The 24,370-nt window shown below is 40.3% G+C and overlaps 1 protein-coding gene across 1 annotated transcript in view; it reads right to left on the bottom strand.

Moving 5' to 3' along the window:
- Positions 1-24,370, bottom strand: part of ABCC1 (ATP binding cassette subfamily C member 1 (ABCC1 blood group)) — a 134,864-nt gene that overhangs the window by 70,907 nt on the left and 39,587 nt on the right. Inside the window, 6 exon segments of the mRNA XM_021001820.2 lie at positions 333-464; positions 1,284-1,345; positions 13,635-13,760; positions 14,861-14,998; positions 17,596-17,721; positions 20,336-20,512. Coding sequence (XP_020857479.1) covers positions 333-464; positions 1,284-1,345; positions 13,635-13,760; positions 14,861-14,998; positions 17,596-17,721; positions 20,336-20,512 — 761 coding nt within the window.

Raw genomic sequence — 24,370 nt, 5'->3', positions numbered from 1 at the left:
ATAAATTTTAAAAATTTTTAAGAAAATAAAATTATCAGTTTTAATTTCTAATACAGTAAAATACTAATAGCTATGGTTGACATAAACAAAAACTCTCTGGGGCCCTCAAAAATTTTTCAAGAGTATAAAGGGGTCCTAAGGCCAAAAAAATTGGAGAACCACTGCCTTATACTAATAGCCTAACAGGTTAAAATTCTAGCCTTGTTGACACCATGATTAACCATTGGTAAGGTTGCCAAATTTATATATCACAGACCTTTCTGGGAAAGATTATTCTGCACTCATTAGTCAGAAGCCTAGACCATCAGCCCATCCATGGTACTCACACTTACTTTACTGACTTGGCACATTCTTTCTTCCAGTTTTTCACCAGAACAGGCACCACTTGTTCGGAGGTGTCTTCTGGGTTCAAGGACCACAAATCTGTAGACTCCAGAGGACATTTATATCCCTGGACCATCAACCTACATTTGAAGCACAAAGGAATTGTGTGAGAGGACAAGCAGATCTGCATCAGTAGCAGGAGACAGACTACTGATGAAGAAAGAGTTCCCATTCTGGATCATTCTAATGACTTAAAAGAAAAAATACCAAGATAAACCTTGAAAAATTATCATGTAGAACAGAAATATAAACTATGCGGCCCATGGGCCACATGAAGCCCACAACACTCCTGAATGTGGCCTAAACTAGAGTAAAATGTAACTGGGCACGTCTAACGTGGAAATATGTTTTGTATGACTTTATAATATATATTTATATATTATCATATATTTCATATGTCTTGCCTTATCAATGGATGGGGGAGGGAGAAAATTTGGAATCGAAAATAAAAATAAAACTCAAAAAGTGTAACAGGAAAATATTTAACAAAATAAATAAAAATACAAGAAAACACAGGGAACATTACATTTTAAAACTAAGTCAATATATAACCCAAAGGGATTCTTTAATGGCCCGTGTTTTTATTTGAATTTGACAGTACTAATGTAGAGAAAATAACTTCAAGTGGCCCAGTCCTTCCCTGTGAAATGATGCAAAGTATTTTTCATTTTTATAACTCTCTGCTTGAGAGGAGAGTGTATTTGTAGGTTTGTGGCATGGAGGTATCACCATCCCCTTTTTACAGATGGGCAAAGTGAATAAATGAGGTACCAAACCATTCAAGAACACATAGCTTCTATTGGCCACACAATACCTCCATACAAGCAGAAGAGGTAGCCCAATCTGTGGGGTCAATCAGCTCTGAAATACAGGTAGCAGTAAGGGCTCAGTGTCCTTACCCAGTAATCCACCAGAAGGTGATTCTGGAAAGGAAAGAAGCGCCAGACTCTGGACAGGGATTCTATTGGTAAAAAAGAGACAGAGGGAAAAAACAGAATAATTAAGTCACATACACTGGGGCTATTAAAGTAGTAACTGACACTTTATCCTTCTGCTTTGCCGATATTCGATCACTTTAACACATCCAATTTGGCACCAAAAATGGTATTCTCTCTCCTGAGTTACAATGACTTCTTAAAAAAATAAAAAAGGCACTACCTTCAAAGACCTTTTCTCAGGAAAGCACACAACTTTCACAAAAAATCCAAAACAAATCATTAACAAGCACTGGCTGGACTCAAATACACAGGGCAGTTCACCACCACAGAGCTTAATTCTGAATTCTGAATTTTGGAATCTAAGCTTTTAAAATAATTTTTTAAAAGAAAGTGATAAGGAGAGAGGCCCACAGTGAGTACACAGTCATGAAAGACCTTTAACAAAGCATGAAGCTAAAGGACACATTCTATTTACAAGAGAATATAGTGAACTCTTAACTGTTCACTTTTTGATTAACTACAGAAAATGTTTCATCACAGTCTGGCTTCCCTAGGAGAATTACACCTTCCTGTTTCCTAGGATGCCGTATTCAATAACAGGTGGGTATCTGATAAGGAGAATGCAGATTAATTAGCAATACAAACCAAACATAATTAGGAGGCAAATCTGCTAGCCTCACATGGGGTAGGATGGGCAGAACAGATGTTATACTTCTCTTGAATCCATCTCCTCTCCACTCACACAGCTGCCACGTGAGCCCTTGTCGCCTTTCTCCTAGATTATTGCAACAGCCTAACTGGTCTCCCTGCCTCAAGTCTCTTCCTACTCCAGCCCATCCTAACCACTGCTGCCAAAGTCATTTTCTTTAAGTGAAGTTCTGATCATGTGACTCTACCACTTAGTCAACTCTAGTGACTTTCTATTGCCTCTTTAATAAAATATAAAATTCTGTTTAGCAATAAAGCCCTTCACGACCTGGGCCAAACGAATCTTTCCAGCCTCACTGGACATTCCTCTCCCTCTGGCACCATGGAATCCAAGCAAACTGGCCTCTATATTCCTCACACAAGACAAAATACCCCACCTCCCATCTCTGTGCTTTGGCTCTGGCTCTTCCACATGCCTGAGGTGCACTCCCTCCTTGATCTCCCTCACTGAATACCTCTCTTTATTTTTTTTCTCCCTCCCTCCTCTCCTGCTTCCCCAAGACAGCATGCAATCTGATATAGGTTATACACATAAAATCACATTAAACATATTTCCACATTAGTCACGTTGTGAAAGAAGAATCAGAACAAAAGGGAAAAACTATGAGAAAGAAAATTTTAAAAAGAAAGAAAATAGTATGCTTTGATCTGCATTCAGACTCCATGTGCTCTCTGGCTGCACATAGCATTTTCTATCACAAGTCTTTTGGAATTATCTTAGATCACTGTATTGCTGAGAAGAGCTAAGTCTACAAAGTTGGTCATCGCACAATGTTGCTATTACTGTGTACAATGCTCTGGCTCTGTTCACTTCACTCAGCATCAGTTCATGTAAGTCTTTCCAAGTTTTTCTGAAATTGCCTTGCTCATCATTTCTTATAAAACAATAGTATTCCATTACATTCATATACCACAACTCACTCACCTCTCTCTAACAGGCAGTTGAAGAATCACCCTTTACATAACCTTTCCTGATCCCTCCAACTGCTAGGGCTCTCCTCCCAAACTACCTTGTATTTAACTACTATATATTCCTATTTGTTCACTTTATATTTATATTATATATCTTTCTATTTATTTACGTGTACTTGTCTCTTCCATTTGGATGTAAGCTTCAGTAAACTTCTCTGCACCTGCATCCCTGGCTCCTAACACAGGGACTGGCACAGAGAAGGCACCTAATAAATGCTTGTTGATTGAATGACTGACACATACAGTGTGTCCTAAAAGTCTTAGTGAAGAGTTCAGCTATTAAAGCTTCCAATTGCACTAAGGCTTTTTGGAAGATAGATAGATAGACAGAAAGACCTACAATCTCTAGGTATCAAGAATACACATACATATACACACACACATTACACGTACACATACTGCAGGAATATATAATTCTTGGGAACTTTTCCTTTTAGTCCCTTGGCTTGTGGGTCCCAGGACCTACTATTTCCAGGCTTCAAGAACATACATGATTAAAAAAAGAAGCAGGGCCAAAAAAGGTAACTTTCACTCTTAGATATAATTCTATAAACCAGGCAAGACATTGCTCTATGATAAGCAGAAACTTAAAGTTTTTTGCAAGAAGAAAATTCAGTCTGTCTGTAAATATCATACGTGGTTTCCATTAGATCTGCAGAGGCAACAAGGTGTAACAGAGAGAGGGCCGGCCCTGAACAAGCCTCATTTCTGTCCCATATTCATGGGATACTGAAGATATATGACTAAACATTAAGCCTCCAGAATGTAAAATGCTAATCCTGTTGTACCTGGCCCTGGTTTGTTGCACTGGATTTAGGTTTGAGCCCTACATCTGAAGGGAGAGAGGTTGAGAAGCTGGAGTCTAGCCAAACAGTTATAACCATGGCAGGGAAGGGAATGAATACTGTGTCCAAATAGAGACAATTTATAGTCATAGGTTCCTGAAAACCTAAGGATTTGACTGTATCCCTCCACAGAAGAATGGAAGCTCTTTGGGGACAGGGACTAGCTTGCTTTTATATTTGCATCTCCAATACCTAGTATGGTGCCTGGCACACAGTAAGTACTTAATAAATGCTTCTGACTGATTAATACTAGCTGTGTAACTACTGACAGGTCCCTGAGCCTCTCAGTGCTCTAGACAACTCTCTAAGATTACAAGTTACTGACAATTTGTGGGTCTGCAAAGATGAAGGGAATTTCTATGCTGGAAGCACCCTATGCTAATGAAATGGCAAGTCTGGATCCCCCCAAAATTATACACAACCTAAATTATTAAACTTTTGGAGAGTCTTTATGAAGACATACATTACATATGTGGATGTGTATATAAGTACAAAGAGTAATGATTTCCAAATTATCTAATGTTTTTGTACTATCTAAGCCACAGGCTCCTTGATTAATGGAGAAATGACTAAATATAGATTTGGAAAGTTGACTGTATAAGTGCACATGGGACAAGGAATCAAGATCAAAGGTATCTCAAAATAGCCAAGACCCATACAGAAATAAAAACACTACTGAACTAAGTTTTAATTTTTTCTACAGTGCATCTATTTAACTTAAGCATGATTTTTTTTTTAAGCCACTCCTATCACCCACAAAAGAAACTTGCACTGGACTGATAACTGTAGACAACGCCGCCTACAGAGACCACCTTCATCCGGAAGGACAAACATCTCTGATATGCTGAAAAGGGCAGAGTCTGAGAGGATTTCATCCCAAAAGTTTACTACAGAATCTCATTAATTCATATTTCAGTAATCTAGATCCCATGAGCATTCAGACTCAGCCCTGGGGGGAGGGAGGAACTGAAGGGGAATCTCAGCAAGTAAAGAGTTACAAAGAGTGGCATTATCAACAAGGGACTGTTTTGTTCTCTGGATACCAATCTGGGGCCTCTTACCTTATAAGAGGATACTAGCAGCTTGGCAGGATTATTTGACCTTCTTAAGAACAGTATGCAGGGGCAGCTAGGTGGCACAGTGGATAGAGCACTGGCCCTGAAGTCAGGAGGACCTGAGTTCAAATCCGGCCTCAGACCAAACACTTGACACTTACTAGCTGTGTGGCCCTGGGCAAGTCACTTAACCCCAACTGCACCTCACTAAAAAAAAAAAAAAAAGAACAGTATGCTCCATCCATTCTTCTCTCCCTCCCTTTTTCCATTCTTCTCTCCCTTCCCCCAAAATCATGGCTTGAGAAAACTATCTCCCTAAAAGTCTGGTCTGACCATAGCTATAACAGCTGCACTTTTTCATGTGTCAGGAGCCAGGAGCAAAGGGACGAAGGCCTCTTGTATCCTCGAATGTTTCACAGAAAAAGGTTAACTTTCATCGTTCTGCAGTAATTGTTAGATTTTTAGGGTGAGAAGTGTTAGTTAACCCACAGTTCTACTTGCAACCGAGTAAGTAATAAGCTTTTATATTGTGCCTAGTATGTGCCAAGCACTACACTCTGTGCTGGGGACACAGACAAAATGGGAAATATGACCGGCTTGAAGCCAGAAAAGCAGTAGGGCAAAATGTAAACATGCTCTATACTGACAGCCAGGTTGCTGCTCTGTGTTTGCCACTAACTAAGCATGAGTAAAATGAGGAAGGTGAACTAAATGATCTCTAAAGTCCATTCTATGGTAGGTACGGGTGTGTGTTTATGTCCCAAAAGTCTTACTGCAATTTTAAACATTAATACACATATGTATACAAACATACATATGTATGCACACACGTATGTTTGTGAATTGCAGATTTTAATTAACTTATCTCAGTGACCTTACATATCTCCATGCACAGAGCCTGGAGATAGGAGAGGCCTAGATTCCAATTGTGGCTTCAACACTTTACAACATATTCTAATATGGACAATTAAACAGCCTCTCTGAGGTTCAGTTTCATTCTCTAAAAATGGGGACAAATCATAGTTTATACTTCTACCTGTTAGACCTGTTGCAAGGAAAGTACTTGGGGGGCCTTAAAGTAATATAATAATAAACACAAGCTATTACTACTAGTGCTGATCCAGAGGGCCCAACACTGTATGGAAGACCTAGGTTCAAACCCCATCTGTGTTGGCAGCTGTTGGACCATGGGCAAACTGCTTGACCATTCCTAGAAAACATTTCCTCCTGACCTCCATTTCTTAGAGCTCTAGTTTCCTTTAACGGTCAGCTCAGGAACCATCTTCTATATGAGGTGTTTCCTGAGTCCACCACCCCTCCACCCCAACAGCTGCTAATGTCTTCCCCCTGAAATTACATTAATTTTGTATATGCTTAAAAATATACTTGTTCTCTCTCTCAAAGGACAGGGACTATTTCATTTTTTTTCTTAATGTTCTCAGTGTCTAAAACAAAGAAGAGAATTAATAAACACCTGCTGATTGACTAAACCACTATGAGTCTCAGTTTCCTCATCTGTAAAATGGGAATAATACCTATAGCACCTACCTCATATGGTTGTTCTGAGGCTCAAATAGGCTAATAACACGGAAAGACAGTGCTTTGCAAATGGCATTATAATGCAAATGGCATTATATGAATGCCAGTTATAACAGCAATAAAGAAACCATTTTTGTGTCCAGAACACTCTATAGTATGGATACTTCACCAATTTGGGGCAGAAGTCCTACCCCAAATTAACAAGATTTTACAGGACTTGTCTAAATAAATCTGTTTGGCCTCTACCTCTTCCATTCTTCCAAATAAATGCACTCCACAGGCCTATGCCCACAGTTGCATGCTTTGACAGACACTACCAAGATACCCTGACAGCAAGGTAAGGCAGATAAACTCAGGGAGGGAGGTTAGGGGGAGTGGGGCAGAAGAGAGAGAGGGAGGTCGAGAGAAAAGTCTGTTCAGTCTTCAGTCAGCTGTCACACTGGCCCAAGAAACCTTTAGTCAATTTCCAGGGCAGCAGCAAAGGCCCAGCATAGGGAGGATAGAGACAACATCTAACTGTTACAGACGAGATTAAGGCCACTATGACTCAAGAGCTCTCCGAGAGACTCTCTCCCAAGAGCAGCTGCTAAGCCTGTGACTAAGCATTAAATCAGCCTCAGAGGAGAATGTGGCCTCAGAGACTCTGTGCTGAGTATAAGAAGCCCTGAGACAACAGCGCACTTAAGGCTTTCTGGATTCCTCTCTTAGAAGGGAAGCTGGAGGGGATCAGAGAGAGTCAAGCTGTCTACATAGCCAAACCACCAGACATAACAACATGTTCCCTTTTTTTTTTTTGGTGGGTTTTTCCCCCTCAGAAGAGGGGGTCCCTCCTGGACTCCATCTTTAGTGCCCGGTGAATTAAGCAAGTCACCAACTTATGGAGAAATGAGGAGCAGCACTTTTTAATGTCAAATCATCCACACTGGCTAAACTCACTGTTTCAGTGATGACTCAGAGACTTGTCAGGAAAGATCACATTCTTTTCCTGTTCCTCTATAGGACCTCAATGAACTGAATTAATCCTCTCTGCCTACCCTTTTGGTGACTGCTTTCCAACACTGTTAGCCCATCAAATGAAATGGGAATCCTCTACAGTACTGATGTTACAGGCCTTTTAACCTCCAAGATCAGCCACAGAACACAGGGATAAGGATTGGAGCTGTGATTCCATTGTTATAGGGAACTCCTGGAGGGAGTAAGCATCCTCTGCCAATACAGGTTGGGACCTTTTCTGCAAATTATAGTCTTAAAGAGTTGACTGGAGCACTGAAAGGTTAAGGGACTTATCCAGGGTGACACTATGAGTATGTGTCAGATGCAACACTTGAGGAACTCGAGTCTTCCTGGCTTCAAAATCAGGTACGTACATTGAACTAGCTCTGAGGCCAACTATATTAGAATCAAAGGGTTTCAATTATATAGAATCATAGAATGTTAAAGCTGTAAAGGGAAAGAACTTTAGCGACCATCTTCTGGTCTAATCCCTCACTTTACAGTTGGGAAAACTAAGGTCAGACAAAATTAACTGACTTGCCCAAGATCCCACAAGCACGGTGCTGGGGAAAGACTAGTAAACCAAGAGGTAAAAGACCTGGATCAAATCTAAGTATTTACACTTACCAGCTAACCAGATGACTTCAGACAAGTTATTTAATCAATCTGAGGTTCTTTCTAAACCATATACCTGTGAGCCCATGAACAATTCTTCTCTGGATCTCGTGTTAGGAAGGGGATTTTGAAGAGAGAATTAACTATTTCTGTCAGTGGTACTATTAATCCAGTCTCCCAAATTTGAGTCTTTTAACTCCTCCCTCACCTTTGCCTCCCAAATGAGTTCAGTTACCAAGGTCTATTGATTTTACTTCCACAACTTCTCTTCTACAAATATTCCTATCCCCTCCTTCTTACTCCCTCTCTCTAGCCCTGGCACCATTTGTGGCTCTTTAGGCTACATATTATTTTGCTAGATAAGGACTGAGGGGGACGTTTGAAATTTAATTTTAGGAAAGCAAAAGTAGCATGGCTATGGCAATATATCTTTTCTACTAGGAACCAGCCCATCAATCAATCAACAAACATTTATTAAACTCCTGCTCTATGCCAAGCACTGTGCTAGGTGCTGTGGATCAAAGCAAGATAATTCTCAAGAGAAATTCAACATCACTACAAAAAAATCCAAGATGGCCTCAGATCAGTACAACATCTGCTAGTTAAATATACACGGCAAGACAAATACAATAGATAAGTAGTCTTCACACAAAAAAAAACATCCTAACACCCTTTACAGACTTTGGATATTCAATTTAATGTGAATTCAGTTCCTTCTGCTGCTGCACTCCCTCATCCCTACCTCTTACCCCAAAGCGAAATGTGCTCAAAGAAAAATCTGAGTGAAGCCTTACTACAAAATCTCACGTGTCATTTTCAGCAGACCAACAATGTTAAATACAATTAAAGACATTCAAGCAAACATCTCTTCCTCTTTCCTCTAACCCTTAGTCTCAGGGAACTGGAAAGCCTACAAGCTATCAACAGAAATAAAAGCTTCCCAGGGATCTAGGGTTCCTTCCTTCTGTTTGGACTGTGCTCAGAATCTGCCTAATCCAAGAGAATTCTAAATGGCAAAAAAGATTGGACAGAGTAGTTCTTAGCTGGCCAAAGAAGAGGCTTGAAGAAAATAATGCCTGAAAAAATGTCCTCACATATGAGGTGTGAGATTCATCAAAGGGGCAGAGTAGGATAAACCACCTTCTCTGGATCTCATGTTAGGAAGGGGATTTTGATGAGAGAATTAACTATTTCTGTCAGTGGTACCACTATTAATCCAGTTTCCCAAATTTGAGTCGTTTAACTCCTCCCTCACCTTTGCCTCCCAAATGAGTTCAGTTACCAAGGTCCACTGATTTTACTTCCACAACTTCTTTTCTACAAATATTCCTATCCCCTCCTTCTTCCTCCCTCAGTCACAATCCCACTATAAACTCTCATTAATACCCTAGTTTCTAGATTATTACAATAACACTGAAAAGGTCTTCCTACCTTAACTTCCTTCCACTTCAAATTATCCTTCACATTGTAGCCAGAATCTTTCCCCTATACTTTCATGTTACTCCTATGCTCAAAAATCTCAGTGGCTCCCTGCTGCCTGAATAATAAAATTCAAATCTCCTTTGTCTCATGTTCAAAGCTCTCCATAATCAACTGGCCTTTTTTATTCCAGACTGTAATTTCATTTTATTCCACCACACATTGTACTCCATCCAAAGAGGACTATTCACTGCCCCTAGAAACAATATCCTGTTGTCTTTTTTTCATGCTGTTCCTTATACCTGTAATTTCCTCTGTATTTGTCAAATCTTGCCCGTCCTTAAAGGCACAATTCTATTGCTTTTCTATGAATCATTCCTTGATTCTTGATCAGGAATAACTTTTCTACTCAAGACCTCAGAAAGCAGTTAGTTTGCAATTTTCCAATGTGTTTATCACATAATATTACACATCTATGATAACGGTCCGTCAACAAACATTTGTTAAGCACTTACTGGCTTTATCAAGCACTGTGCTTTTGCACTGAGGATACAAAGATAGACAAAACTGCTGTTCCTGCTCTCAGGCAGCTCACATACTAATAGAGAAGACCACATACAAACAATAGGTAGATTTAAGATACTTACAGTAATGGAAGGCAATCTCAGAGGGAAGGCACTAGTAGCTAGGGGGTTTAGGAAAGGACTCCTGCCAAAGATGAGATTCAAGTTTTGCCTTAAAGCAGGCCAGAGAAATCCCCACAAAGCAGAGGTGAGGAGGGAGATTGTTCTAGATGGGGGGACATCCAGTGAAAAGGCAGAGTCAGGAGATGCACTGTCTCATTTGAGGACTAGCAAATAGGCCAAAGATACCAGATCAAAGAATTTTCAGAAGGAAGTAAAGTATAAGAAGACTGGAAAGGTAGAACGGAACCAGTTTGTAAAGAGCTTCAAAAGCCAAACAGAAGACGTTATATTTGATCCTGGTGGCAATAGGCAGTCACTGTAGTCTGTCAGTAGGAGGCTGACGTGGTCAGATTTGACTTTAGGAAAATCACTTTGGCAGCTAAATGAAGGATGGATTAGAGTAGGGAAGGACTTGAGTCAGAGAGGACATCTGAGATGTCTTAACCCTTTGCTCTATGAGGTGAGGTGCATGTCTTATTTAAACTTTCTTGCACCTAGCAGAGAACATAGGCAGGAATTTTTTATTTAAGTGTCTAGTTCAATCCCTCCATTTTACTAAGGTTAGGGGCAGCTAGGTGGCACAGTGGATAGAGCACCAGCCCTGAAGTCACGAGGACCTGAGTTCAAATCTGGCCTCAGACCAAACACTTGACACGTACTAGCTGTGTGACCCTGGGCAAGTCACTTAATCCCAGCTGTCTAAAGAAAAAAAAAAGGGCTGCATTTTACTAAGGTTACATTATTGATTACAACCCATAACAGCCAGGCCTAGAACCCAGTATTCTTGTTCACGGCCCAACAATGTCTCCTCTGTAGCCCAGATATTGAATCTGCACAAGTAGTCCTGATGTTGTAAGGGAGGATTAGAGCACAAATGGGAAGGATCCCTCTTCACTAAATCATTACAAAATGTTTGTTATGGACCCAGAAATGAACTAACAGCCACTGCTTCCCTCTCTAGTATCTGCACCTAGGAGATGTGAGAACAAATAAACATTGAATATTGAAAAATCTATGTTGTGTCTATGTTGTTTCAAGACAAACAAAATTCTGTCACTTTCAAAAGAGAGGCTGAATCAGGGACATGGAGAGATCTAAAATTCAGTCATGGGTACATACTCAAGTTGAGCAATAGCTTTTATTTTTTTTTAAGGCAATTGGGGTTAAGTGACTTGCCCAAGGCCACACAGCTAGTAAGCGTCAAGTGTTTGGTCTGAAGCCGCATTTGAACTCAGGTCCTCCTGGCTTCAGGGCCAGTGCTCTATCCACTGCGCCACCTAGCTGCCCCCAGCAATAGCTTTTAATAATAACCAATCGGAATTTACTGAATACTTATTCTGTACTATGGGAGGCAGGGTGACATTATGGGAAGAGCCAGGAGAACTCTGGGTTCAAATCTTGCCTCTGATCTTTACAAGTTATATAAAAAAGAGCAAATCAACTAACCACTACAAGTCTCAGTTTCCCCATTTGTAAAATAGAGATAACAATACCTGTAGTCCTTGCTTCATAGGATTACTGTGAAGATCAAATAAGATAATATATACAAAGCACTTTATAAACCAGAAAGCACTATATAAAGGTCAACTACTGTTGTTATTATTATTACTGATAATAACAATAATACATAAAGAAGACATGTGGAGGACTAAAAGGTATTGAGTCCCTGACCTCCTGGGGCTCACAGCCTAGGGAGGGAAATGAGACAAATTAATATGAAAGGATAATTAACAATACCAGGCAATGCTTTTAATAGGTGGCAGATGAGCTATGTGGATTCACTTTCTATATAATAGGTACTTAATAAACTAACTGAAATGGTCCTAGTAGAAAAACTACTATTTAAAAGTAGTTCCCCCCCCAAAGGGGGAAGAAAAAAAAAAGCTAGCCAACTGAATAGATTTTGTTAATCTAAACAACATATGCTCAGCCAGCTGTGTGGTTAAATACCAAAAATTTACCAGCCTACACAAATATTTGCCAACTTGGCTGATGTCAGTGAAGCAACTAAAGCAGGCAACAGTAATTTCTTCCTGCTCTCTAAAAACTGTGAAGCCCTTTAGATGTAGTCTAAGGCCAGTTTCAATACCATCTTGAACAAAAGCACCAGCAAAGGTTGCTGTCACTGAGAAGGGTGTTTTGGGGGTTTTCTTCTATTCCTAAAAACAATGGAATTTTCCCCTCCCAAGCCCTATTCCCCATCCATCTTTCTCCACAACCTGCCATTCTTCCTAGATTTAAGGTTAACTGCCATGGTCCACCTGAGAGTTTCCAGAAGCCTCTCTAAAACAGAGAATAGGTGGGACATGCCAGTCTCTGCCCGCCAGGGCTGGGCACTGCAAAACTCATTCTTTCAAAAGAATACCACAAAAGCTTATGGCATCAGCCTGATGCAGCCAATGAGGAGTGGAGGGAGGGGAGAAAAGAAAGAAATTAAAAAAAAAAAACAGCATGAATACTACTTAATCCTATCACAGCACTCCAGAAGGAGAAGAAAACTCTGTTATCTTAATCCCTAATAGGTTCAGCACTCAGAAAATCCCACCCCCTCTTGCTGATTCCTCTCCTTTTCCTGAATTAGTCGGTAAAGATAATTTATCCTAAAGCTATTCAGCCAGAGTATGAAATTTCTGGTGCCTCTTTTCTTCCACTCCCTTCCCCACCCCCTACCCTCCCACCCCACCCCCTCCCTTCTTCTTCTTCCCTTCACTACTTTATTAATCACAAACTTAACGGCTTGTAAACAATTTATAGTTTTAGTTTTATCTATGTATTTGTCCCACATATAGACTTTAATTATCCACAGATCATGTGTGACTCACTCATTACCCAGCACAGCACCACAGGCAGATTTAATATGATGTGCTTTTAGATCTCTAAAGTGATAGTGCAAGGAATGAACACACACACACACACACACACTCACACTCTCTCTCTCCCCCCCCCCCAACTGAATTCTCTAAGGGCTCATTTCCTCAGCAGAGCCAGGTCTCCAGGCAGGAGTTTTGAAAACAAGAGCTTCCAGGTCCCTCCTCCCTCCTGCCCCCATGATACCTTAGCTGAAAGATTTCCTTAAAAAAAAAAATCTCATAGTCAGAGGACATTTCTCCCTTCCATTTAAACTGACCACACATCAAAGATCAATCCTACACAAAGCCAATGGCCCAGGTCCAGGTCAACCCAGGCCAAGCCCAAGTGTATCTCAGCAGCCAGAAAACTGTTCCCACTACAAAATCTCCAGTTCACAGACAGCTGGTCACGAATAATGCTTCAAGCACAGGAGAATGCATTTCCCCTTGCACCCACATGGGAGAGAAGACAGAGGGCTGTCTCCCTCCTGCCCCAATCCATACAATCGTCTTGCAAATCATGACATTCTGAGCATAATGACATAATCACCTGCAGGCTAAGAGTGAGGGCCTGGACAAGAGTGATACCCCACCCCACCCCCCCACCATACTCCTTTTCCTTCATACTTACAGGGTCATTGATGGTTTCTGAGAAGAGGGGTGACTGGTCTGAAAAGCAGGACAGTATCAGCTGAATAAGTACCAAGATGAAGTAAACGTAGAAAGTGGCATCACGAAATACATCAATTTCATAACCCTGAATACAAGAGAGGAAAAGGCAAAAAACACCCAGCTTTCAGAACTTCTACTCATCAGGGGTATTAGGGGAAGGGGAGATATGTTAGGCAAGAACAGACACTTAGAACACACCAACTCTGATCCTTACCACTCCCAATCAAAAAATGTCCAGCTTGGGAAAATAAAATCATTTCAGTGGCATCTAGCCACTCCATATAGTATATTCTACTATGTCTACTACTGTCACTAGCACAAAATGAACCTGCCAAGTAAAAACAGAAATTTAAAGTTTGGAAACTACTACTAAAAAATACTTCTCTGGAATGTGGGTCTATTTGAGGAATAAGGAAAACTCCTTGTAGAAACAGTGTGATGTAATGGATAGAAAGGTAGCCAGGAAAACTTGTGTTCAAGTCCTACTTCTAATCCATACTATGTTACCTTAAGTAAGTCTCTTAATTTCTCAGGGTCCAAGATAATTCTTTAAGATTGTAATCTGTCCAATAGGAGACAATCTGTTTCCCATGATGGAAAAAAAATTGTAGGTCCATTCCCCAAACTCCCAAAACTACAAAAAAAAAGTCAAAGAAAGAGAGCTAAATGGACTCAACTCTTTTGAAGGACCATGCTTTGTTAAGACAAAATTTATTGGTAATTTTTTTAAATGAGCTGAGGCTTGGCCCTTTCCACTTACAGCATTTTTAAACAACTATTTTTTTAAACGCTTGGACTTTCAAAGAGCACACACTTGGAAATAAGTAAACACATCTAATCTCAGAGACAGAACAATAATTACCATACAGAAGTTATTCTGGGACAAACTTTTCACTACCCAGGGGAATGGGTTGCCTCCCTGCTTGCTCTCATGCTAAAGGATATGGGATCATGGCCTGTCTTACTATTTATAGTTAACTGGTTGGTCTACAAAGTACTATCTACCATATGGAAGTCTTACCCCCAACCTGGTTCTTACTCTCAGAGGGTGAGGGGTGGTATCCCTATGCTTATCTACAAAATATTCAGATGCACAGGCCATGCAATACCAAGAACATGAAGGGCAGACACCTTCCATGGGCGCAGCAATACTCAAGGACAGGAGGTGACCAAGAGACTACTTACTTCTCTTAAGGTGTACAGGATTTTGGATCGAAAGACTATGACAGCACACAGCAGGGTGAGGAGCCAAAAAGTGAGCATGACCCCTGAGGACTGGACTCCTTTCCTTCTCTCACACTGAATTAAAAAGGTAGCAAGCAACTGGAAAAGAAATGAACGCAAAACAGACACATAGAGAGAGAGGGAAACTATTAGGAAAATGACCTGTTTCTCAGAGCCCCCGCAAGGATCTGAGTGCTGCATAACAGACCAATAGAATCCAAATAAGTTTCCTCCCCAGTCACCAACGTTTCCTAACTGTTGATGGACAACGAATTTTCACTAGTAAACAAAACCATGACTACTGAACATCTATACTTCTTAAAAGAAAAAAACCTATAAAGTGATTTTTTTTTTTAAATGATTCTACCTTCTCCTCGAATTTGGGCTCTTACTCCTCATCAGCACTTGGTCCCCTACTTGTAAGCCACCAAACAGACTATATGAAGGGTGAGTGGTTTGCAGCAGAGAATTGATATACTTGGCCAGTCTATAGCACTTTGGCCTGAGAAACTCTAATCTAAATGGAGATCCAGAGACATCGGTCTTATGGTGGTTCCTTCAACACAAAAATCTATCTCCCTACTTTTAGCTTTTCTTTGTATCCCCAGCACCACACACTAAGCACTTAATAAGTGCCTGCTGATGAACAGTGATGAGAACTAAGTTTCATTTTGCTTAATCCCTTTGGGGAACTACACTTTGTTTTGTTAAGACAACATTCATCAGTAATTTTTTAGAGAAGTGAACTGAGGCTCAGTCTTTTCTATGTTAAACTTTTTTTTTTAAACAACCTTCCAACTATTTCCCAAGAATTAGAGGAAAAATATCATCAAGATATACTAGGGAATCCAACAGGGCATTCAGCTAAATATGTACCACTCTAATCCACGGCCAAAACCAAGATATTATAATAATAATAATGAAACGACCTAAAATAATGATAAGACTATAAATATTATAATGATAAGAAGATCTTGAGTTTGCAGAGTGCTCTATGTGTGTGCGTATTTGTATATGTATACAAATGTGTATGTCTTATTTGATCCTCACAATAACCCTAAGAAGCAACCAGATTATGGGAATCAAATGAGATAATGTATATAAAAAGCTTTGCAAATCCAAAGTGCTACATAATTGTTAGCTATAAGGTACACTTCCTTCTCTATAAAATAAAAGGATTAGATTAGATGATTTCCTAAAGTCTCTTCCAGTTCTACAATTCTGTGACTCTGCGAAATGGCCATGTCAGCACCCTCAATGAACTGCTGTTCTATTATAAAGTCATTTCCCCCTTTCCAAAGGGTAACTTTTAGCCTGAAAACACAGAATGGCACCTAGATGGTTCAGGAAATAGAGCACTGGACCTGCAGTCTAGAAGACTTGAGTTTGAATCCTGCCTCATTTACTAGCTGGGTGACCTTGAGCAAGTAACCTCTGTTTGTCTCAGTTTCCTCATCTGTAAGATGGGGATAATAAATAGCACCTATCATCTGGCATGAGGATCAAATGATATAATATTTGTAAACTGTTTTGCAAACCTTAAAGTGCAATATAAATGTTAGCTATTATTATTATTATAGCTATTATGACTGCTCTCCATTCCAGTGTCACAGGTCCTTTGTGCAGAACAGAACCCTCCATGTACCACAAACTCATGTGCTATAAATTTGTTACTGGGGGAATATATACTGTATCCAAAGGTACCAACATAGCATGACTTGAAAATAAGAGATGGCCCTGCCATCATGACTTGTCACCCAACAAACTGGTGGACTCAAATACTCATGTTCAAAAACCAACTGGACACCCCAAAGTTTAGCACCAAGAATAATAGGGCAGGGGTAGGTAGATGGCGCAGTAGGTAGGGCACTGGCCCTGGAACCAGGAGGAACTGAGTTCAAATTCAGCCTTAGACACTTGACACCTACTAGCTGTGTGACCCTGGGCAAGTCACTTAACCCCACTGACTAGCCCACCCCCCCAAAAAAAACCTGAAAAATACTAAAAATAATGAAGAATAATAGGGCAGCTGGAATGAAAGTGCCAACACAAACCACTTAGATGCCTAGCATCTGTGGGTCCAGTAAGTATGGTTTGGAGGCAATTCATGAGTTGCTTGTGGTCACTGTCATACAGCAGAATGATTCCTATGGGGCAGGCTAGGCAAAGCCCCACAATTCCAGGATATTAAGCAGAGTTTCCAGGAGATGGGAAGACATTTCTGTGGTTCCATTAATTCTACTCTAAAACTGCAACTTACCCCTACCAGACACTGAGAACATGCTTAACTACCCTTAGGAATAAATCTCATCAGGTTTCTCTGGGTCCAGGGAGAATATAATGGTTACGGAATTAGAAATAGGACTTCCCCACTACTCTAATACACATACAGAGGGATGTGTGGAAAGATGAAATTATCTTATGCCTGGAAGATATGCTCAATTCTCAGTCACTTCAGCTCCTTTCCCCACCCCACGGTAGGATGAATCCCAGTGATATCTAGGCAATTATGCCAAGAGTAGATATTCAACAGAGAAAGTCTCAAAATGAACAGGATAAGGATGACCTAGAGTGAAGGAGGAAGATATAAGAAAACTGAGAGTGGATGTGTTATTCAAGTCAGAAAAAACTCCTCTTCTCCTCTAAAATCAAGTTTCTCACCCAACAAGGACCAACACAAGACAGTTCATACTTGCCATTGTTATGCCCAAGAGTGTAGGGCTGACTAGAAACACTGGAGCCCGGTAAATGCTCTGACTTCTTTCCCAGAAAGAGTAGAATAGGTCTGCCCAGCAGACTATCCATAGCAAAAAGCCGAAGGCCTGGAACAGAAACACACATTTTATAATATCATTGCTTCCCATCTGCATTCTTTATAGGATAGTGGGGGTAGAGATGGTAATCAGGTTCTAGTCAATCCACAAACGATTATTATCTACATTAAGTAAGGGGAACAGAGAAGGGAAAGAGGAATGGGCATATACACACATATACACATTAGTGAGGAAGCTCAATTTTCTCCTTCCATAGCAGATTGATCATAGCAGATTCACCTTGCATTCCCAAGACAGTAGGAAAGGACTGACCCTAAATATTTAAGAGGGTGTGACCAGAGTCACCTTAAGGTTAAAAGATGAAGCTTTTGCTTTACTTCAGAGGACAATACACTAAAGAAGTGAGGATATCCCCACTAATGCAGTAAGATGAGTGAATCTGACAGTATCTCCCTACTGGGTTGCAGGGAATACTCTTTGGCTGGCAAATTTGTACACCTCACCAATAACCATCTGACTGAGTCATTGCTACTGCAGATCTAAGGCCTAGGACTAGGGTCTATTCTAGTAAAGGGATCAGCCAGATCTGCCATAAGAGCTGAGATAACCAGAGTGGAGCAGAGTTGAAATGAGGTAAGCCCATAGAGAGAACGTAGATGTGGGGCCACAGACAATCCATACTCAAATAAGCAAAAGCTGGACTACGTTCAGGTCAAGCAAAGGCACTGCTCCCCAAAAGTGGTCCACAGAGGGCAGTTTCCCCTACAGTAGCCTAAAATGTATGTCAAAAATAAATTACAACTGAAAAATATAGGTCCAAAAACATGTATTTTGAAAACACAATTCTTCTGCAAGAAAGGGTGAGGGAGATGATTTCCAAAATTCATTGCACCAGACCATCTTTCACAAACCTTAAAAGACCTTGAAGATAAACGGGCAATTTTCCATTACCTAAAGTTGATCATGCCATTCTTTTGTTTGTCTTCCTTCTCCCCCTCCCCCACCCAAGGATGATTCCCTTCTAGGATGTAGGGCTAGGGGGTGGGAATCAAAAAAGGGTCAGCAAAGTGCTTCAAATCAAGGAGATATCTAAACATTCGTCTGTGACCTCTACAACCTACCACCCATTGACACTCAAAGTACTTGGTTTGGCACAATCCTAGGGTGAACACAAGTCCCTAAATCACAGCTTCACTCCTCAGTTAATTCGGGTAATAAATAGGAGAGGAGCAGGTGTCCTTCCTGCTAATTTACAGTACAAGGGTTATTCATTTTTAATTTCTTGTTGAAAATTGAGTACAACCCAGTGAACAGAACTGTGCTATCTTTAATGACCCAGACTCTAAAGGACTTCAACAGCATTAGTCTTAACATCTATCGCCAGCAGGGAAGGAACAGAGACATAGAAGGCAGAGAAAATCAAAATGAAGATATACTGACATCGGGACATACAGAGATACCATGTGTTGCTTTTTATTAAATAAGTAATTCTTTGATGAAGTTGTTTTCTTGTCACTGGCATCTCTCTTTTTAAAGCCACGTGCCAAAAAGAATTACATCTACCATGTGAATGCTATATAATTATAAGGACTAAGGTTGGCCCCCAAAAAGAAAAGCAGAAATGCACTCCCCTCCTTTCCTTGGAGAGGTGGTGGGCTATGGGTGTAGAGTGTTGCATAAGACATCTCACTTCTTCATCTTAGTTTTTACCTGGCTTCCTTCAAGACCAAAATCCAAACCCACCATTTGAAGGATGCCTTTCCCAGTCCCCTAGCTGTGAATGCCTCCCCTTTCAGATAACGCTCATCTACTCTGTGCACAGCTAATATATACCTAGTTATTTACATGTCCACTCCTCCAGTAGAACAAATGCTTCTTGAGGGCAATGACTGTTTTTTGTCTATTTTTATATCCCCTTCTTTGTATCCCCAGTTTTTAGCACAGTGCACTTAATAAATGCTTGATGACTGACTAAAACTATTAGAGGAGATGGTGAGTTGGTTGGTTTTGTTAAACTTTTTTTTTGTTTTTTGGGGGGGTTTTTTGCTAGGCAATGGGATTAAGTGACTTGCCCAGGGTCACACAGCTAGTGTCAAGTGTCTGAGGCCAGATTTGAACTCAGACTACAGGTTAGATGCTCTATCCACTTAGCTGCCCCTAACTTTTTTCTTTTGCTATAGGAAAAGGCTATCCAGAGTTGGTGGAGGGATATATATTCAGAAATGACTGCAATATCAAAATAAAATGTAGCAATAAACTATCGTTTAGGGGCAGCTAGGTGGTGCAGTAGATAGACCAGGGGCCCTGAAGTCAGGAGGACCTGAGTTCAAATCCAGCCTCAGACCAAACACTTGACACTTACTAGCTGTGTGACCGTGGGCAAGTCACTTCACCCCAATTGCCTTCAAAAACAAACAAACAAACAAACAAACAAACAAATAAATAAATAAATAAATAAATAAATAGATGAACTATTGTTTAAAATTCCAGCTGTCTTAGGATTCCGGTTAGCTGAGTTTCAATTAACTGAAGTTTTATTGCCCATGGAACAGAAAGAGCCAAATCTTCTCAAGGGTATGCTGCTGACCTCAACTTGTCTGTCCCCTCACCCCACTTCCACCCCCCACAAAACACACGCACAACAAATATCACAGTCACTTACAGTTTTGGCTTTGTTGAGATGTGTCATTTGGATATAGCCCCTGTCGTGCCGACATAGATAGAGGAAGTAGGGTGGGAAGCAAGCCCAGAGGTAAAAACAAGGCACCCATACCAGCACTGTGTTCTGAAAGCACTTGGTGAAGTCTGGATTGTTAGTGTACCAGGTTATGTTCCAGTCCTAGAGAGACAAAAAAAGGAGTTCCATCAATGAAATCAAACAGGACACCAAGACTCGTGAGCAAAGCTTCAGTGCTTCCCTCTAAGGACCTGGTCCAGGTACCAGAGCCACACTTAGCAATTCTGACACCTGGGGCAAAGGCCACAAAGCAGGTCCAGGAAAAAATAGCACAACGTGCCATAGCAGTAGCTTTTCCAAGATAAATTCTCTCTTTTTTTTTTATTTTAGGGGGAGAGGGAAGGCAGAGGGTGATGGGAGGAAAAGACCTTATGACCTTGGAGATGCAAAGCACTATTGGTGAAGAGACCCTAGGTCACTGTCCAGGGAGACATCAACCTCACCACCCACATATCCCACAATGAGCAAAAATTCAGAATATGATGGCTGCTAGTAAGGAGGAGGCTTGCCTAGAGTAGACTACTTAGGGGGAAAAAATCTGCCTTTTGGTTGTGTCCTATTTTAACTAATTATGTCTTTCTAACTAGGTTCTAGGTTCGGTTGTTTCCACCTGTTGAAAGAGTACAAATAGTGTCAGAATCCTCTGAATTTCAGCAGACAGCCCAGCTGCACTGTCCTGGTTACAACCCTCCCAGACACAATGAACTTAAGAAGAGAATATCCATGCACAATCTTAAGGGGAAAATAAGATCAAGGTAGACAATGCAAACCAATAAACATGAAGGTATGAATAGAGCTGCATCTTCCTTTTACATAATATAGAAAAATTCCTAGAAGAATGGCACGCAAGTTGGAATTTTTTGCAAATGTTATCAAATTTTAACATGTGCCAACAAAAGAGTTTTCTATGGTGAAGTTTTTTTTTTTTAATGAAGAATTCTAGAGTCATAGAAACACAGAACATTAGAATGAACATAAATAAGGAGTCCTTTAGGGTCACAAAGTATTTCAGCATATTTTAGCTAAAGAAAAGGCTTTATAAGAGAAAGGCAAATTATACAGAATGGTTGTCTGAGACAGAGAGGGATACTGGGGGAAAATATAGTGAGGTTAAAAAAAGTGACATAAATAAAACCTTATTTTTTTTAAATAGAGGTAGATTCAGGAAGTGAAAAGCTGGTTAGGAACATGGTATCTAAGACTGGGATTTGGATTTCCGGACCCATTGCTAGAAACAGGAAAAAATTTGCCTGGTCAGGGATGGCGGCCACCTAAGAAGGGAAGGGAAGATTTGAAGCTAGCTAAAATTTATATAGTACTTACTATGTGCCAGGCACTGTGCTAAGTGCTTTACCATTATTATCTCATTTGATCCTCACAAAAACCCTTCGAAATAAGTGCTGTACAGATGAGGAAACAGAAGTTAAGTGACTTGCACACAGTCACACAGCTAAGAAGTATCTAAGGCTGGATCTGAACTCTAGTCTTCCTGACTCCAGGCCCCACACTCCATCCACTACACCACCTAGCTAGAGTCTTGTGAATCTAACAAAAGGGGCTTTAAACTAAAAAAGGAAAGGAGAAAGAGAAAACTGCCTAGAGTCTAACCAGCAAACCAGATACTGTCCCTACAATGTAGGGACAAGAAGAGCAGATTTCCTTAGTAAGTCAATGGTTGGTCCACAAGGATCACAGTATTAGAAGTTCAGAGTTGTAAGAGACAGATCTTAGAGTTCATCTACTCCGAGCCTCTCAATTTACTAAAGATCACAGAGGTTAAGTGATTACCAAAAGTCACACAGAAGATAAGTATATAGAAGGAAGCAGGATGAGAGGTACTGTACAAAGGAGGTCACTTTGCTTATGGGTCCCAACTGTTACCTGATCAGAATAATTCCAAATGTGTTAAGCAGAACTAATTCTTGGGAGACAAGGAACCACACCAGAACATAAAATGTTATTTCTCCAGCACTATTTATTACACACCCACAGTCATACATTTATGTAGTGCTTTATGGCACCATGAACAGGGAGCTCTTTTTAAAATAACACTAATATTTATTTTAAAAGCTAATGCAAAGACTCAACCAGGAAGTTTCAAACCACAAAAAAAAATATCATAAGGTCAATTTTTTTCCCCCCATGACCATGAACTTTAAAACAACTCTGTAAATAGTTATTCACTAAGCCGAGCTACTAGTTATGCCCATTTTCTGTGAAACTTTTCAGGTGTCCATGCCACCTGTGGGGTTCTCTAGCTAGAGGTGTTTCTAAACTGTCACTAGAAGGAACTCTCTTTCCCAAAAATGCTCTCTTCAAGCAGGAAAATGATACTGGCAAGGGAAGAGGAAGGGAATAAGCATTTACATAGCACCTACTATGTGCTAGGCACTGTGCTAAGTGCTTTACAAAGATTATCTCATTTGATCCTCACATCAACTCTGCAAGGTAGGGACCATTATCTCCATTTTACAGTTTAGGAAACTGAGGCCAACAGAAGTGAAGTGATTTGCCCAGCATCACACAGGGCATGTGTCTGAGTTCAGATCTGAACTGTCTTCCAACTCCAGGCCCAGCATTCTACCTTTTGTGCAAACAGATACCTATAAATAACCATGTGTGGCTACTTCTACAAGATAATGTGGCTTATACTGAGAATCACAACTCCACACTATGTGACAGTGCATAAAATAATTCAAGCACATTACCATCAACACTGAGAACTCAACAGAATTTCATAGTTTGTTAATAATAGCTTGCATTCAGCTCTTTTTGTGGTGGCAAAGAATTGGAAATTGAGAGGATGCCCATCAATTGGGGAATCGCTGAGCAAGCTGTGGTATACGAATGTAATGGAATACTACTGTGCTATAAGAAATGATGAACAAGTGGACTTCAGAAAAACCTGGAAAGACTTGTATGGTCTGATACTGAGGGAAGTGAGCAGAACCAAGAGAACTCTGTACACGATAACAGCCATGTTGTGCGATGACTAATACTGATAAACTTAACCCTTCTCAGCATTAAAAGGATCTAAGACATCTCCAGAAGCCTCATGATGGAAAATGCTATCCACATCCAAAGAAAGAACTATGGAAACTGAATCGCTATCATTTTTTTTTCTCTTCTGTTGAGTTTTTTTTCCTCTTTCTGATGCTTCCTCCTATTGGTTTTAATTTTTATTTACAACTTCACTAATGTGAAAATATGTTTAGTAGGAATGTAAATGTATAGCCTATATCAGATTGTGTGCCACCTTGGGGAGAGTGGTGGGAAGGAAGGGGGAGAAAAATTTTAAACTCAAAAGCATACAGAAGTGATTGCTGATAAATCAAAATAAACTAATAATTTTTTTTAAATTTTAAAAAATTAAAAAATAACAGCTTGCATTCATATAGCACTTTAAGGTTTGCAAAATCTCTTACAAATATTACTTTATTTGATGTTCACAACAATCCTGAGAGGTAGGTGTTATTAACCCCCTCATATTGCAGATAAGGAAACTGAGGCAGACAGAAATTAAACAATTTGCCCAGGGTCACCCCTGCTAATTAAGTGTTGGAGGCCACATCTGAACTTCAGAACTTAGATCTTCATGACTCCAGGCTCTATCTGCTTTGCCATCTAGCACTTCTTTTTTTTTCCCCCTTAAAAGTTGTACATGTCCTTTGTCCAAGAGCTTTTACTGGGCAGAAACCAAATAATCCTGTGTTTAGAAAGGAAGAAAGGCCAAACACAGCAGGAATTCAATTCATTTAATGTTTACTAAGCACCTACTTATGTGCAAAACCCAGCACTAAACAAGGGGAAGACAGAACGACAAAAATGCAAAACCACTCCTGGGCACAAGAAGCCCAAAGCAAGAATGAACTCAAGTTATGCTGGCAGTACAGTTAGCTAATCTTGAGTGTCCCCTCTGAGTTTTGTCTTTCACCCTCTACACTATTTCACTTGGTGCTC

The sequence above is a fragment of the Phascolarctos cinereus genome, unplaced genomic scaffold (genome assembly GCF_003287225.1).
Source record: "Phascolarctos cinereus isolate Bilbo 61053 unplaced genomic scaffold, phaCin_HiC Scaffold_4;HRSCAF=312, whole genome shotgun sequence".
Classification (NCBI taxonomy): Eukaryota; Metazoa; Chordata; class Mammalia; order Diprotodontia; family Phascolarctidae; genus Phascolarctos; species Phascolarctos cinereus.
The sequence above is the reverse complement of the archived record's forward strand: the minus strand, read 5'-3'. Positions and strand labels throughout refer to the sequence as shown.